The sequence below is a fragment of the Odocoileus virginianus genome, chromosome 1 (assembly GCF_023699985.2).
Source record: "Odocoileus virginianus isolate 20LAN1187 ecotype Illinois chromosome 1, Ovbor_1.2, whole genome shotgun sequence".
Lineage (NCBI taxonomy): Eukaryota > Metazoa > Chordata > Mammalia > Artiodactyla > Cervidae > Odocoileus > Odocoileus virginianus.
In genome coordinates, this window is record NC_069674.1 from 23662647 (window position 1) to 23680160 (window position 17514).

Consider the following 17514-nt stretch of genomic DNA (forward strand, 5'->3'; position numbering starts at 1 on the left):
CTAACCTTTCATGTTCCATTCAGATTGTTTCATACTCTTCATACACTTGCGTGGGGAACCCTTCCTGACTCTCTGCCTTCATCCCTTCACCACAGTACTGTTACCTTTAGCCTCCTCCAACGCTGCCACACCTTCTAACCCAACCTCCCTCTGCACAAGAGCCCTGGCCCTGCTGTCCGCCCTGCTCCTCCTCGCTCCTAGCAGTCACCTCTCACCCAGTCACTCTCCTGCCCTGACCTCTGCCACCCCCTCTGGCCTTTCCATCAGTGTGGACGTCCCCTCTGGTGCTCTCTGCCCACGTCCATACAACCCCTCATCATTTCAGTCTCCACTTGCATCTCTGGGCTTTGCATCTCAAGCATCCTCAGCTCTGGGACCACCAAGTTGGCAATTCAGTTCACTCTGGAACCATTAAGAGCAATTGCAACCCATTCCCCGTCATTCAGGTGCCTAGTCAGCTACATCCATTTGCTCGCTGTCTGCCTGGTCCTGGGTCCTTTTCCTCCATGTCTGACAGTCTGGACTCTGATGCCTCCCTCAGACCCAGGGGCTCATCTGCTCACCCTTCTCCACTGGGCCAGTGCCTCTAGCAGCTCATCTTCCACTGGCCTCATCCCACCTCTCCCAGTTCCTCACTCGCCTGACCTGTGCTTGCTCTTCCTCCCGCAGGGGCTTCCTCATCCCTTGGCCGACTTTGGGGGGCAAGTTGCCCACATCCACTCTCTCCTCGCTCTCTGCCAACCCTCTGGGCACAGTGTGTTGTTCCCTGACCCTCTCAACAAGCCTCTCCTTCCCTGCCTGCCAGGAGCCATCTCCTGCGGTTCCTCAGTCTCTGGCCTGTTGGACCCCCTCTCCTCCACCGTGCCGCTCTCTCAGCTCTGAGGCAGCTCACCTGACCTCCTACATCGTGGGCCCGGTTTCTGGGTCTCTCCTGGCTTGCTTCTCTAGGGCACACACAGCAACACTTTCAGCTACTCTCTGTGACCCTTCCAGCTGGACTCGGGTGTCTCTTCTGCTGTGTGCTCCCTTCTCGGTTGCCCATCCGCTGCTCAACCCAGTTCAGTCGTCTCTGCCTCAGTCACACTCTGCTGAACACAGGCTGCACCTCCAGCACATGCTAGAGAGCCAGGCTGAGCTCCCTCCCAGGCCCCGCGGCCCCTGTAACACTTCATGTTTCCATCCAGACCTTCGGCTCACACTCTGACACACCTCTCAGGGATTGTCGGCCTCTGATTCTCCTACCCCTTCCTTTCACTACTGCGCTCTCACCTTCTTCTCCCCTTCTTGGCCCCACACCTGCCAGACACCCCCGGCCCTGACACCTCCACACTCTGTCCAGACCTGCACAGAGCCCTGGTCCTGCTGTCCGCCCTCCTCCTCCCTCCTCGCAGTCACCTCTCCCCAGAGTCTCTGACCTCTCCCACCGCGTCTGCCCCTTCCATCATGCGGACGTCCCTGCCTGTGCTCTATGTGCAAATGCACACAACGCCCCTTCCCTTCAGTCACCACTTCCATCTCCCTTAGCCCTGCTCAGAAGTCTTAAGCTCAGGGACACCATTCTTACAATCCACTCCCAACCGACTGATTGTAACCACCTCCCCAATCCCACCCCCAGCCTGCAGTTTTCCAGGTGCCTTGACGACTGCATCCATTTGCTCGCTGTCTGCCTGGTCCTGGGTTCTCTTTCTCCCTGTCTGACAGTCTGGACTCTGATGCCTCCCTCTGCCCCACCAACCCTTCACCTCTCTACCCTGCTCTCCACCTGCCTTCCCCCCAGTGATTCTCACCCGAGGATGCATGAACCCCAAGGCCAGCCTATCAGCAGCATCTCTGAGGATTGTTTTTGTGTTTTCTTTTTTGATGTTTTTGGGTTTGTTTTTGTTTGGAGCAGAACACTGCTCACCCTCAGATGTTCTGATAGGCCTCCCTTGGGGTCCATGCCCCAGCCCCCCCACGGGTGAAAACCACCCCCCCCACCCCGGGGAAGAATCACTGCTGTGGAAGGCCAGCCTGCCTCCCTGTGCTGCACTGCCTCTTGCCCTCCTCGGGCCTCCCATCAGCTGCCAGTTCCTTGAGGAACTGGCCCAGTTCCTCAAAGATCCCAGCACTGCTCCCATCACAACCCCAACAGTGCCCTAGCACTGTCCTCTTGGAACCACCCCGTTCCCTTCCGTCTTACATGCCCCAAACTCCAGCCTGTTTTTCCTAGTTAAACCTTTCATTTCCTTAGGTCTGTCCTCCCTCTTGGTCAGGAAGAATTGTTGCATGTGATTTTAATTCTTTCTGCGTAAACTTCCTCAACCATGCCTCATTCATTCCAGTGTCACTTGTTTTCAAAGTGTTTAGTGTTCCCTGTGTTATAGACCCAGGAAGTCTACTTATTGCAGCTATCATTCTTTTCTGTATTTAATATTTTCAGGAGATGCTCTAACCTTCCCTCTCATCCTTTGTCCCTCTACTACACTCTCTTTGCCAGACTCTTAATTTCTCTCCCTTCTAGATCTTGTTGAAAACTTGAACCTTCCTGAACTCACCTATTAAAAAGTATATGTGGGTTTAACCCCTCTTCTTAACCTGATTTCACTCACATTCTCATTTAATATTTTCTCCTTTCATTAATACTTTGTATGTTTTAAGTTTATATACTATAACAAGCTTGGCAGGAATCTCTGTTCTACTACCTTATTTTACCCAGTCTTTGCTATTATCCTCATCATGCATTGGGTTTTACTGGACTCTAGTTTTGTCATTGTCTGTATGTAATCCATGCAGTCTTCCTTTCCCTTATTCTTCTTCTATTTCCATTATTACTGAATAAGGACATTTTCGTCTCATTCTTGTTTCTTCTCATGGACTCCTTTAGTTCTAGGTGTAACTCTAGTTTTGCACATCTATTTTGTTCCTGTTTCTCTTTTCTGCCATATTTAAACCCTGTATACCTCAACCCACCCCCATTTCATAATTTGCCCAGTACCATCTTATGAAGTTATAAATCCTTTCTAGATGCGGATGTGCAGTTTATTCCATGGCACCCTTTCCCCCATGTCAACTGAATCCCTCTTTATTTATGTCTTATCTTCTTTTTCCACTTTACCTTTTTGTAATAGTCCACTCTAATGCATGCAGTTGCCTTCTGACTTGTTTTTATCTGCCTTCACTTATTTAATACTTGTGGCCTCTCTTTAATCCTGTGTCAATTTCTGCCCTCAACAAGGATCTCCTAATTGTGAAACTGTTTTACCCTATGTTTAATCTTGTTATTCAGAAATGTTTTTATCCATACAGTGCTCTTTTTCCTTGATTTCTGTCACCTACATTCTTCCTTGTTCCATTAGATACAATTATAGTGCCAAACCTTGCTTTTCAGCATATCATTGCTCACATGATCTTTCCCATCTAAAGTTAAGTTTTGCTTTTCCACCCATTTTCTTCGGTTTTTCTTTCCCTATTCTACCTTTTATTAACCATTTATATACTGAGTATGTACCATTCTCAGACACTCACTAATATCTCCCTCTTTGGTTCTTCTTTTTGTTCTACATTCATTGTTCAATCCAGTTCCATGTTTCTCCTTTCTTACATATTTTGCTGAATTGCTTTGGTTTTCTATTTATTCCTTGGTTGGAGCCCTGCAATTTGTCTTGTTTTAGGTCCACTTCATTGAGTTTGTCTCTGACCTTTCTGCCAACTACACTTTCTTATGAAGGCATGCTTTCCCAGATCCTGTCCTTATGTCTCATTTTCAATTATCACTTTATCTCCCCCCCCTTTCTTTTTTAAGAAATGCCTCACCACCCAGTTCTCTTCTTGACTCAACTGCTTTATAACTACAAGCAATTTTCATTATCTTTTCTTTAAAATATGCTGAATAACAGTTTTTCTTAGTAAACGCTTATATTGCAATATCTTAAATTCAAAGGCCTGTAACCATCTTCATTTTTAAAAAAATCCAACATATCTTATCAACCATCACACAAATGCTATTATAAAAAAATTCTAAGTATTTCTTATAAACCACTTTAAAGGAAAACTACATAATTATTTAGCATAAAACTCATTTACTAGTGTACATGCTTGTATGTAGTGCAAAATGACCCCATGCTATAAGACTGTAATTGCGTTCTCCATTTTACACTGCATGGATAATGAGAGGTTCTCAAGAGAAATACCAAATGCAGATACATGTTTTAAATGCAATGTGTAAGTAAGAAACTTTTGGGAAACATTTACTTACCAACCGGTGAATTGCTGGGGTTGATCCACACATATTGTAGGGAAGATGACCAGAATAATGCACAACACATTTAAAACCATTGAGCATAAGAGGTGAGCTTATACATGGAGGAACTATATCTGCAGCAAACATATACTATCCCAAACAGACAGTACAAACTCAGTTTTTGCTAGCTTAAGAGTGCTAACTTACTGTACCAGGTTGCTGAAGCACATAATGATATGCAGGTTAAAAACTTTTCATGTTAACAAGTGTTCTGATAATGTAGTAAACAGCTGGAGATACCCACATTCTTCATTCTGGTCCCAGGAATATTTGTCATTTTGCACCTGGCATACTACATACCCAGCCTACTTCATGCATCCCTCTCTAACCAGCATCTTCTCTCCCTTCCCCTTTCCTCTTTCTTTAATACAAGTGTTTGCAGTTGCTTCTTTCACTGTCAACCAGCTCTCATGTGACACCTTAACTTCTCAGCAAACTAACCTCATACTTACAGGCAAGTCTTCCATAACTCCTTTTGAATATCTGCCCTACCACATCTTAAACATTCTCCTTATCTTTCCCCTGCAGATTCTGTAATATATCAATGAGTTTAGTACTATGAGGTTGGCTTCCTCATGATCTCCAACCACTCCTCAGTCAACAGCACTCATTTGTTCTACCAGAAAAAAGTATCCAATCCACACCTCCTAAAAGGTCAATCAGTGGTGGTATCTTTAAGTTTCCACCAATGCCGCCTTGTCAAGTTTTATCTTAATCCATGTCTTTCTAACCTTTCCTCATAAACAGTCACTTCAGTCATAAATTTCCCACGAATGCTTGAAGAGCCAGCCTACCCAAGTCCTGTTCTTTTTTAGGCCCCAGATTGTCTTTCACTCTAAACACAGTTGAAGGACCTGATGGTTCTGTTTCTTTCATTCACACCTGATCTGTTTTGTTGCCATTCTGTCTACTCAGAACTCCTATATAATTCATACAGTGCCCCTTTACTTACTTGCCATCCTCTCTTATTTTTTTCTTATTCTGTCATAACCTCCGGCCTTAGTATGGAGTAATAGCCATTTCTTTCATCACTATGACTATTCAAATAATGTTTTTCCATCTGCAAGTAACTTGAACATTGCTCTTCTATTCCTTTTCTGCCTCCTTCTTTTGCTGAAAACTCCCTATGTTTCCTCCAACATTCCTTCTTCTTCCAGTTATATCATTCCAGTGAATCTAATCATCTTTTCTGGATATGTATACTTATGAAATTCAGCACCCACAATTCCACCTTCATCCATCTTCCTTATTTCCTACATTCTGTACTGAAATCTATTCAGGATTCCTTCTCTGGCCCATTTTAAGTCCAACTGCATTTAATCACTCTCTAACTTCTCATTCTATTGGCTACACTGATTACTAAAAATCTTTTTCCAACAAAACTTTCTGGGCAGCAGCACATCATACTCTTGCTCTTATTTAGCAATGCTCTCACTTCTTTCCTCAGTTGGTTGATATCTGGCTTACCATACAGTTCTTCACTGAACGTCCAATTCTGACGGCTCTGTGCTTCTCATTCTGGCCCTCTTTAGTGCCCTTGTTTGTTCAACATTTTGCAAAACTGCATGCTCTGTGCCACAGCCTATATCTACTCCCTTCTCCTTACTTAGACCTCAACCTCAGTTTTTCCCTACTTTTTCTTTCTCTCTCTCTTTAAAAATAGGTATCTCAGTAGTTTCTCTCAGTCAGTCCTAACAGACTAATTTCTTAGTACTTTAACATCATACTTCAACGAATTCTTCCTGAGTTCCATTGATTATTTGCTCTGTCATATATATGAACATCTATAATATTTTTGGCTTCCATCTCTAATCATAGTGAGGGATACATTAGTCTTCTCTTGAGGTGTACTCTTGAGCCATACTTACATTTACTGCTTACCAAATACAGTTCATCCTTCACCAGATAAACCACTCACCTGCACTTTCTAGTCAAGCCAGTGTCTTTCAGGTTGCTATCAATGACTTAATCATCCTAACTTTCCCTTCTAACCATTCTTATCAACCCAGCCCTTTAAATTTTTATTCCCCCCAAATTCATACACCTACTACCTCACTTCTTTATATCATGACTTTATACTATATTTAATTGATAGTTTTTAAAGGAGTAGAATAATGCACATGTAATTGAGACTTATGTACCACTTAAGAATCATTTACCTCTTTCCTAAGAGAAAAATCACTAAATAATTTGATAAACATATTGTTATACTTTTCATAAATATTTATGTAACCACAAATAATATGTAATGCTGTCTTTGAGGGTTTTTTATATATATATAAATTGTCCCTTTTTTTTTTTTCATCAAGACTGTAAGTGCTAGTCTACTTTCTAACTCCTACTCATTCACATGCAGGCCTTTGCCTTTCTCTCAGTATATACACCACTCCCTGTCCTCTTTAACAGCAAACATTTTTAACCAATCAGACCCCTTCTGAGATCTGACAGACTTTTCCATTCCAGGTCTCTTCAGTTCATATCTCATTTGCCTTTTTGTTACTCTACTGAGAACCCCATTCTAATTCATGCAGTGCTCCCATTACTTAAGATACGGTAGAGCATAAAGAATAAGAAGGAAGAGGGGGTTCTAATCTTCAGTAACCCTTTCAGCTACTGTCCTACATCACAGCGAAGGACACAGTATGTTTCTGCTGAGGTTCACCTCCCTGATGATCCCCAACCATTCCTCAAGAAATACAAATAGTCTTCTCTACAGAAGAACCACTGGCCCATGCTCCCTAATTGGTCAATCCTGATGTGCTTTAAGGGTATAACAATGTCTTTTTATGAGAATTCCTCTTAATAAAACTCCTTTAAATTTTCCTATTAAACAAGCTTTTAATTAAAAAATTTTACTCACAGCATTCTAATTTACTGTGAGTAATTTACTCACAGCATTCTAGTCTACTCTCTAATTCCCATTTTTATCTAGGTCCTTGAAACTCTGTTAACAGATACACCACTCATTACCACTGGGCCTTCCCATCCAATGTGAACATGTAAACTTACATCAAGATCTCCATTCTGCATCTCATTATTACATACCTGATCTGTATTGCTGCCACTCCATTATTCTTAAGTCTTCTCTAGTTCATACAATAGTCCTTTATTCACTTCACAAACTCTTTTCCTTCTTAGTCCATCGTAAACTTAGTCCAAATACTGTACCATGACCCACCAGTCAATAAACACCATTCTTAAATCAACCCTCCACATCTGCAGGAAGCTTCACTGCTTTTTCATTCCTTTCCCTCTGTTCCTACATTGCCCTAGAGAAGCATGCTTCCTGGTCTTCTGTGTCCCTCCTTTCAGCTTCCACCTACATTTACAGCATGCTTACAGAACCAGTTGTTGCTTCGGGACAGATATCCTCTCATGTTGGGCACTCGCTGCTCAGGCCCTGCCGTCTTCCCTAAGCGTCCCACGCTCTTTCCCACAGCATCTGTTTGTACTATTGGTTCAACAGAAACTTCATAGGGTTCCTGTTACTGGCCTGCCTTTTATGTCCATCCCACTTGGCTTGTTTCTGACCTTTCATTCTTATTGACCACACCCATTACTTCTAGTATTTTTCCAAAAAGCATCCTGGACTGCAAAACTTCATACTCCAGCTCTTGTTTGGCTTTTAACCTCACTTTCTCTCCTTATTCATACACAACTCTGACACATCTCCAGTTCCTATTCCCTAATGTTCCCATTTAGCGCTCTTCAGTGCCCTTCCGTGTTTATTCTTCAACACTGCATGTTCTTCACCCTAATTCACACACACTTTCTCCTTATTTAGCTTCTAACCTCTTTTGCTCTTTCCTCCTTTGCTATTTTTTCATACAGGTCTCCCCAGGTGCTTCTCTTACCTTCTGTAAATTCTAATATATTTCTTTAACTTCTGAGTATATCTTTAACATCCCTCATATAGTCAATTTCCCTTTGGAGAATTCCCCCATGTATCTTCAACTTTCATAGCAATGAAAGCATATTCTTTTTGAGGTTTCCTCCTCTCCTCACCCCCACTCTCTCCCTCACACAAAACCAATGTTCTACTCTTCAGACAAGCCTTTCCCCTAGATAGCTGCTAAGCTGTCTTCTTCCTTTTCATCATGGTCTCTGGCTCAGGTGTGGTGTCATATGCCTCCATGTGGTATCAGTGACAGTTTCTTCATCAATATTAAGTGATACTGTCTCATCTGGCAGCAATTTTAACTTTACTATTGTACTCCTTTTTTGCCTTATTAAAAGTGGTACCTTATATTCAGCATCCCCTCTTTCATTCAGAGACTGGGTATGTACATATTCCCATATCTAGATAAAGGAGAACGTTTCACATTCAGCAGTCACTGTTCAGACCCTGGACTGGATTATATAGTTCCAGCCCCTATAACCTGCCTTCTACAAAGCCTCCTGAACAGTTCCCCCCTCATCACCTCAGTTCTTATGTAGCCACATTCCCTCCTTCCTCTCTTTGAGTGAACAAAAATCACTCTATTCAGGTTCCTCCTCTCCCATGTCCCAGGATTTCTCACTCTGGCACTCTTTCATGCCCCTACTCGTTAGCCATGTTACTTCCTGCAAGCTTCCCACCCAAGTTTTAAGTCACACAGCCCTTTCCCTTTTTACAGCCACCATTCTCCCCTTATCTACTGTCTTTTCTTACAAGTCTCCTCAGTTGCTTCTCTTATTTTCAACTAATCCTAATATGACTGCTTGCTAGCAAAGATTTTTAAATCAGAATTACTCCTTATCTGCCTTTATCTAAAGCAGTGGCTCTCAAACTGCAGTTTGTTAAAATACAAACAGCTGAGTCCCACCCCAAATTGTTCATTCAGTGGGTCTAGTGGGGCCAAAGAACTTTGTAACAAAAACCAAGCCCTTTAATTTAAAATTTCCAGTGAAGGCATCAGGAGTGAGTCTACTCCTAACTGTCACTCCTTTTCAAGCCTCTTTTCTCTCCCATTGTACAGACTAGTCATTGCAGTCTGGCTGACATCCAACACACTGACTGCTTAGGTCCATCCTCGCACCTGTAGGCTTCCCCATTCTGGGAATCCTGAGGGTCCTGTGGTTTTGCTTGTTACCATCCACTCAGAGTCGTCCTCTTGTCTGTACAGCGCTCCTCTTGGCTTTAACTACCCCCGCCCCATGCCTTCTTCTGTGTCTTTTGGCCCACATATGGGATCTTCTCTCTCCAGTCAACACCTGTCCTTCTTCAAATGGCATTGTTTTAATCTGGGGGCATCTGTAACGTCACTCTCCGATTCGTTTTCTCATTTCCTGTCTTGCCCTAAAGAAATATGCTACCTTATCTTTAGCTTCTCTTCTTGTTTTAGCTGCCATTCTGTTTCATTCAAGTGGATTCAGGCTCCTTGGAAACAGCACTTCCTAGCCAGGTTCTCTCCCTTGTAGCTGTCTCTTCACTTTCAGAAAACCTTCACATGGCAGAGTAAATTCCAAGGACAACTTTCATGTGGTATTTGCATGATATTCGTTTGTATCTCCCTTTCGTTTTTGCCATCCCACATCTTAATTACATATAGCATAATTTCCTCTACCATCTACATGAAAATAACAAATGAAGTTTTACTTTTCAGTTGGGTTTACAACATATCCCTAGCCACTTACTCACGATCATGCTACAGAACCAAGTGCTGAGAGATTTGTCTTGGTGTCTTTAAGGTTGCTAGCCTGCCTTTAATCCTCCTAACTAAACTTCCCACCAAAACATCCCATTACTTTTAGGCCCTGTTCTTCTCCTATTGTATATACCGCTTTTCAGAGTCTGGCATTAAGAACCATCATTTGACCAATTAGACCTGTTATAAGATCTTACAGGAGTTCCCATTCTGGGAAACTGTTCCTCATCTTACCTGCCCATGCCACTCCACCTGTTCTCAACTACTCTTAAGTTCTTCCCTTGTGTAGTTTCCCATCTCTCTTCTTTCTTAGTTAATCATGATCTCTGGTACAAGTACAGTGCCAACTCCCTCCTGCAGTACCTGCCAGTCTTCACATGACCCCATCTCTTCTGCAGGCTCTTCTGCTCTTTTCTTTGATTGACCCTAGAGAAACACTATGTTACCTACATCACTTGTGTTTTCAGCAGCCACGTTTGTAGCATTCCCCGTGGATTGAGTAGTGAGTGTTTTTCTTTCATCTTCCTTGTTTCCTGTACACTATTATGAGTACATTTGCACTCTTCAGTTCAGTACAGACCTTCACAGGATTCGGCCCCTGGCCATGGCTCAGATCCATCACCTTTAGACTCTTGTTTTATCACTTTATTGGTCATATTTGTTGCTTCAAACATCACTGGAGCAAAGATTCCGAGATTCTGTTAGGCATTCTCTTAATAACACCAGCTCTCACTTGCCACTTCCTCTTCACATCCTCTCTCCTCTTTGGTTGTAATCTAGCTTAGCTCCCATCTCTCTACTTAATATGCATTTCTGCCCTTTTCCAGTGTTCCTCCTTCTGGCCCTCTTTACTGCCCTTCCCTACTCTAACACACCTTATATTCAGCACCCCAACTTAAACCCTCTGACTTCTGTTTTATGCTTCTAGCCTCCATCTTTTCACCTCTCTCTTCCTCCAGAATTTTTTCCACACAAATCTCCTTAGGAAATGTCTGTCACTTTTAGCCATAATAGGGTAACTTCTAGAGTAACCAATTTTAATGGTGTACTGCAGTAATCTACCATATCTTAGCTCTCCATCACCCTTTCATTTCCCATCTGTCTACAGATGAAATGGATGCAAAATACTTCTCTTCAGGTATATTTCCTTCAGAATCTTCACTCATCTTCCCATCTACTACAGTAATCTGTCCTCTGGCCAAACTACCTATTCACATCCTGTAATAAGTCAAACCTAATCTCTAAAGATGCCAGCAATGGGTTTTTATCTGCATTCATTGTAACCAGCTTCCTTATATACTTTCCTGTCACCCAAATCCTTTGACAATTTCTCTCCAAATTGGTGCTTCACGAGCCGATCTGCTCCTCCCTCCCACTCCAGTCTTTGGCCTCACACTTTGTGTACTTCTCATCCCCAAACGGTCTTTACATCCAAAACATATCCCGTTAGACCCTGCTGAGCTCTGGCAGGGTTCTCGATTCAAAATCTTTGTCCCACACCTCTCTGCCTTCTCTGCTGTCCACTATACAGTACTTATTTCCATTTCTTTGCCTCCAGTCTCTCTCCTTTCTTCATTCCATCCTGACTTTTGGCCCAGGAATGCTGACTTTCATGTTGACCTCTGTCATTCCTCGGTGGCTCCTTTCTGCCTGGGAGCAGTTTAGTCTTTCGGTTCTGTACCTTTCTTCTTGCCCCCCTTATTTGTCCTAGAGAAGAGCCTTATCTTCAGCACCCCTCCTGCCATGTGTGCGTTTTCCTGGAGGGCACATACTCACTTTTGGCACTCACTGCCCCACTCACTTTCTTTCATTTGCCCTGACTCCCTTCACTCTCTATACAACCCTTTCTTCTCAGTTCGGTCCAGACCTGTGGGCAATGCTGCGGGTAGCCTGTGTTTCTGGCCCATCCCTCCTATCCTCTTATCTTCTGCCCCACTGACCACATCCTTCTCTGTAACTATCATTCCAACAAAGCTTTCTGGAATCGCCTCATAATCCCACTCACTTAGTCACAGTCTTCCCTCCAGTGGCTGAGACCTGGCAGCTCCCTACCAAATCTCCCAATCTGCCATTTGCCACAGTGCATGTCCTGCACCCCAGCCTCAGTCACACAACTCTTGCCTTTGTCTTCCAGCATCCAGCTTTTCTTTAATTCTGTGTTTTGGGGTTTTCTCCATACAGGTTTGCTCAACAGTTATCTCCCATTTTCAGTCAGTCCTCACAAGACAAGCCTCCTTTCTGGGAACAGGTTTAATGCAGATCTTCAGGGCATTCCTCCCCTGTTCCCTTGTCATCTGCCTTGTGTGGTTCATGAGCGCTTATCTTTGTTATGGCAATGGGCTCAGTCTTGTCCTCCTGCCATGGAAAGGCTCTCACCCCGACTTTCCTCATCACTAATGTTAGTAGTCATCCTCTCTCACAGCAATAAGCAATCGCTACCAGTGGGTTTTACTGGAGTTCACCCTAGATTCCATGTAAGTTTTCACTGTATCAACCAAACCATTTAATTGAAAATTTGCCACAAAAGTTTCAGGAATATTATCTATATTAATACCACTCCCATTTACTTTCTTAATCCATTTTTCCTTATCACTTGCTTATACATAGTGTCTTGTGTCTTTACTTATAATAAAATTTAACCAGGTAGCTCAGTCTCTGATCTGCCATTGTTCCCATCTCTTTTTACTGCTCTTCCTCATTCTCCAGTGGCCTCGGTGAACCAGCATGGGGTTCACCATACCCCATAATCTTCTATGACTCAGCATCTGCCCTGCCTCTCCATTTTTATTTGACCTTTGTCCATATCATAGTCCCATCTTCTCTTTTTTTAAAAAATAACTCAACTGATCTATTCTAAATTTGTGTTAATTTCTACTTCTTTCTTCTTCCACCTTCCTCCTGCAGAAAACCCTACCTCAGTTTAACCAAGATCATTCATCAATCAACCCCCTATGGCACTGAAACAGATTCTGTAATTGATAGGTACACCCTTTCCTATGTGGGGCAATCCACTCCCACCATGTGTTTTCAGTATACTTGAGTAAATTCACTTGCTTTCTGAATTCAGGCCTATTCTTCATAGGATTCATAGCAGTGGCTTCAATTATCTCTAACATTTTAATCTCTTGACTACTTAAGCTCACTAGAGCCTGCTGGAAAATATCTGTTCTCCTTCCTTGGAAATATAAAGTATTTCAGACTTGTTCCTAAACAGATTCTCTTCTCAGCACCTATGTACTAGCATCTCTCTTACTGCTTCTATTTACACCATGCCTTTCTGGCCTCTTTCCTTTGGCTTGTGTACCTTCCTCTGCTTGCCGAAGCTCTTTTGCATCTTTTGAGATCCGATTAAACTGTATATCCTTTCAAATTTGTTGTAATTTTCTCAGGCTGTTAATCCTGAACTCCCACATAGCACTCTGTTAAAACTTACATTAAAGAATCTATGGCATTGAATTGTAATGCCACAAGTGTATAGAGGTAGATGCCTCACACACACACTCTTATTCAACTCCTAGACAATCAGCTGTGGGGAGAGACGTCATGTCTTAGTCATCTTTTTACCTAAGGGCCTGGCACATTTATTTACATCTTTGCATTATAAATGTATTGACATTTTCTGTAATTTTGAATGGAGGGAGTTTACTAAAGTTAAGATTGAGCAAATGAAAGTCCCACTCTCCAGCCTGTCACACATGGTCTTTACATCTGAGTCTGTTCTTTCCTATCCTTGCCTATCCCCCAGCTTTCTAACAATTTCTCTCTCTCTCTCTCTCTCTCTCTCTCTCTCTCTCTCACACACACACACATACAATCTGAGTCTGTTCTTTCCTGTCCTTGCCTATCCCCCAGCTTTCTAACTCCACAGTCTCTCTCTCTCTCTCTCTCTCTCACACTGTCCCCCAGCTTTCTAACTCCACAGTTTCATACACACACATGAAACTGTTTAAACTGATAGCCCTTTTCCAGACCATGGACTAGACCCTATGTGCCTTTTCTTCATCCATGATTAATAAATAACCCTCCTTCAAACAATTTAGAAAATCCTATCTTCTTCATGAAGACTTCATTTTCCTTCTTTTCTTGTGTTTTGAGATTATCAGTGGAAATAATATCATTGTCCACTTGCTTTTCCATTGTATGACACTGACTTTACCAATATTAGAACTTCATTACTGACCTACTCACTACAGGTTGAAAGTTTACATACTGCAAGTTCATTCTGGTGATCTGTAAATCCACTGTTGGTCCACAATCTATAGATATAATTATTTGTAAAAGATACCGAGACTCTGCTATACTTGGTCAGGATTAATGATCTGTGTGCTTTTAACTATCCATATTTTATGCTTTGTCAGCTCATAAAGCAGTGATTCTTAATGTTTTGACCGGTGTGGTGAAAAGTTCCTTGGAAAGTGTCTCCCCTGCTGCTTTCCTGATCCATAGTCAGATGCTTTACCACTGAGCTCTACCCCCTGCTTTCCTTATCTGAATATAAAACCGGAGTTTTGCTCATGTCTTCTTTTCTATACTATTCTGACTCGCAGCAGGAAACAGATTTCAAAGTCCAGCCTGCAGGCTTCTTGTGAGAACTATGACCCTAGAGAACAGCCTACATATGTTTCACTTGGTAATTCAGAACACAGAGCCAAGGACAGATAGTGCTTCCTAAGTTACTGATGGACACCGAGAGCTTGTGCGGCCCACTGACCCAGGCTCACCTGCTGTCTCCTCCAGCTGCAGGCACCTTTAGCTGCACCATGAAGTTCACTGTCCGGGACTGCGACCCTGACACGGGGGTTCCCGCTGAGGAGGGGTATGATGACGAGTATGTGGTAAGTCTCCCCTGCACAGAGGGACTCACTGTGACCCCTTGCTCCACCGAGTGACTTCTGTCCAGAAAGAACATTTTTCTAGGAACATCTGACATGAACTTATGGGACTGTTTTCTTCTCAAACACATTACAGCTGAGGAGGACCTGGGTTAATCTCCTGTCATGGGAGTGCCTCATGCCGAAGAGAATTGGGATTTATCATTCCATAACTGGTTAATGCAAAACTCACCCTTTCTAATGTCTTTGTAATAGGGATAATTCAGAGATGAAAATAATTACATGATCCTCATTGAGATCAGTTTTATTTAAAGTATTGAGAATTGGGATTTTTTTTTGTTTTGTTCAGCAACTTTTAATTTGCTTATAATATAGCCACATCATGGACGGCAAAGGCTTCAAAGAATTCAGGGAAAGTTTTATTATGGAAAAATTCTACCTGTTAGAGAATGCAGAGTTCAGAAGGCCACATACAGCCTGAACTCTGTGGTGATATGTGGGAACGTGACTGCTCTGTACCTACCCCAGGGCTACAGATGCTGATCTGAATACAGGTCTTGCCAAACAACCTGGTTTTTTGCTTTCCTTTGTCAGGGCCTATGCTATTTGACTTATGCCCTATGCTGTTTGACTTATCCAGACTACAGAACTTCAAACTAGTCTGAAGTTGTAGTTTAGTTTGGTAGTTCTTCCTAGGCTCCTGCAAAGGACATATCACAGGATGATAAAACCAAATGAACTAGTCTCTTCCATGTTTGTTCTGAACTGAGAGGATGTTCATTTTCTGACCCCTCCCTGCTTGTTAACCTACTAGCTAGAAGATCTTGAAGTGACTGTGTCTGACCACATTCAAAAGGTAATGAAGCCTAACTTTGCTGCTGCCTGGGAGGAGGTAGGCGACACCTTTGAGAAAGAGGAGACCTTTGCCCTCAGTTCTACCAAAACTCTTGAAGGTGAGAACAATTTTCCTTAATAGTGTATTGCCTGATAACAGTCTAACACCTAGTAGGCACATTTGTTATTCCAGAAGGACTCCCTTTTCTTCAAATACTTCACCAACTGTTTCACTTAAAAGGCCAGAACCCTGTCTTCATCATCTAACTGAGTCAGCCCACTTCCAGTCCAGTCACCTCCCAGCACACACCACCACCAGTCCCCACCTCTACCGCACCCCCACCCAAACTAGTGCAGAGGCAAACCCCTACGCTGACCTTTTCTGATACTGTGGCATCCATCTCAACACAGAAGCTGTCAACAACATCATCACATTTCTGGGCATGCAGCCATGTGAGAGGTCAGACAAAGTACCTGAGAACAAGAATTCCCATTCCCTCTATCTGGCAGGTAAGAAAGCTTCATCAGATTTCTCCTTTATTTTGTTGCAGAATTTGATAGGAAGGGATGTGCATGGGCATCTCATGCCCTGCTACTGTCCCACTGTTATCAAAGTTACAGCTTGAAGCCCCATCAAACTGAATAATCTGTTTTAGCTGTTTAATTTGCATGCTATTCTTAGGTGGTTCTCTTAAGATGCATATTTGGCCCAAAGCACTTAAATCTCTCCTATAGCTACCAATGCCCCCACCTTAAGTACTTCATATCAGTATTATTGAATACCTTCCATGTACCTGGTATTATGAGAATATAAAAGAGTATTTAGAATTTGTATGTAGGATTCAGTTCCCACCATAGGCACAAATCTCTAGAAAAGCTAAACTAAAATAATAGAAAGGAAATGCAGGCAGAGCATGAGAAGTTTCATTATTCAGAGCTTGTTTTGAGTTCTTAACATGGTTTCCTCACTTGTTTTCCTCTCAGGTGTATACAGAGGTGGCTATGATTTATTGGTGAGGTCCAGGCTGGCCTTAGCAGATGGGGTGACCATGCAGGTGACTGTCAGAAGCAAAGAGGGAACACCTGTAGATGTTATCTTGGCTTCTGTTGGATAAGGTTTTACTGGGCGAGTTGAAATTGATGTACCCTTCACTGTCGGTGGGCTTTCAGGCTATTGGCATGAATTTCCCAGAATCATACTTTTAAAAATTAATGACTTCCAAAAAGCAAATTAAATATTTGGCCCTGAGCCAGCAGATCAAGCAAACGTCTGTCCTTGTGCATGTCTTTCTGTTGTTGTTCCTTTTTAATACACTTGGTCAGCTTTGGTATGGTAGTACAGCTTTTGGTGAGCTTGAAAATCAAATACTATCCTATACCCCAGCTGCTTAACTTCATTGAATTCTTTAATGTGTATCTGAAAGCTCCTGGCAATGTTGGAAAGCTTTTATCCCAGAGGGGTGGTGGGGGAGGGGGAGCCAGAGTCCACTTTTGTCAAAATTCATTTTTATTAATAGAAAATAAACACTTATTCCAGTTGTTATACTTGAAGTTGCTAATAAAAAAAAAATATAAATCACCACTTAATAATCCTGCTTTAACTACTAAGACAATGAAACTGCGGTTTAAAAAAAAAGTATTCAGCACCGTTTGCTCATAGGCCTTTCAGACTTTGTTCTTTAAGTTTCTGGAACATTCCTGTCTGTAAAGTACAGGAACTGCTGAGCTACACGAGGAACCCTCTCTGGGACAACCAATGAGAAGTTAAGCAGTCAGTATACATTCAGCCCGGTGACTTGGACTGTACAACGCTCCCCTCCTCTCCACTAGCTCAGGAGGGACATGCTTCTACACACTGAGGTATGAAGAGTCTGACTGTTATTAGCTGGAAGGATCAGTTCTAACAGCAAAATAACAGTACATCTCTGGCACAGAGGCTACT

The 17514-nt window shown here is 42.6% G+C and overlaps 1 protein-coding gene across 2 annotated transcripts in view; it reads left to right on the forward strand.

The window, feature by feature from the left end:
- The window catches only part of COPG2 (COPI coat complex subunit gamma 2), a 118217-nt gene extending 101378 nt beyond the window's left edge, over positions 1 to 16839 (forward strand). For both annotated transcript variants that reach the window (XM_020880699.2, XM_020880700.2), the window contains 4 exons: positions 14644 to 14741; positions 15553 to 15691; positions 15984 to 16082; positions 16557 to 16839. In XM_020880699.2, coding sequence (XP_020736358.1) covers positions 14644 to 14741; positions 15553 to 15691; positions 15984 to 16082; positions 16557 to 16687 — 467 coding nt within the window. In that variant the 3' untranslated portion in view covers positions 16688 to 16839. The remainder of the gene's footprint in view (positions 1 to 14643; positions 14742 to 15552; positions 15692 to 15983; positions 16083 to 16556) is intronic.
- Positions 16840 to 17514: the final 675 nt, after the last annotated feature.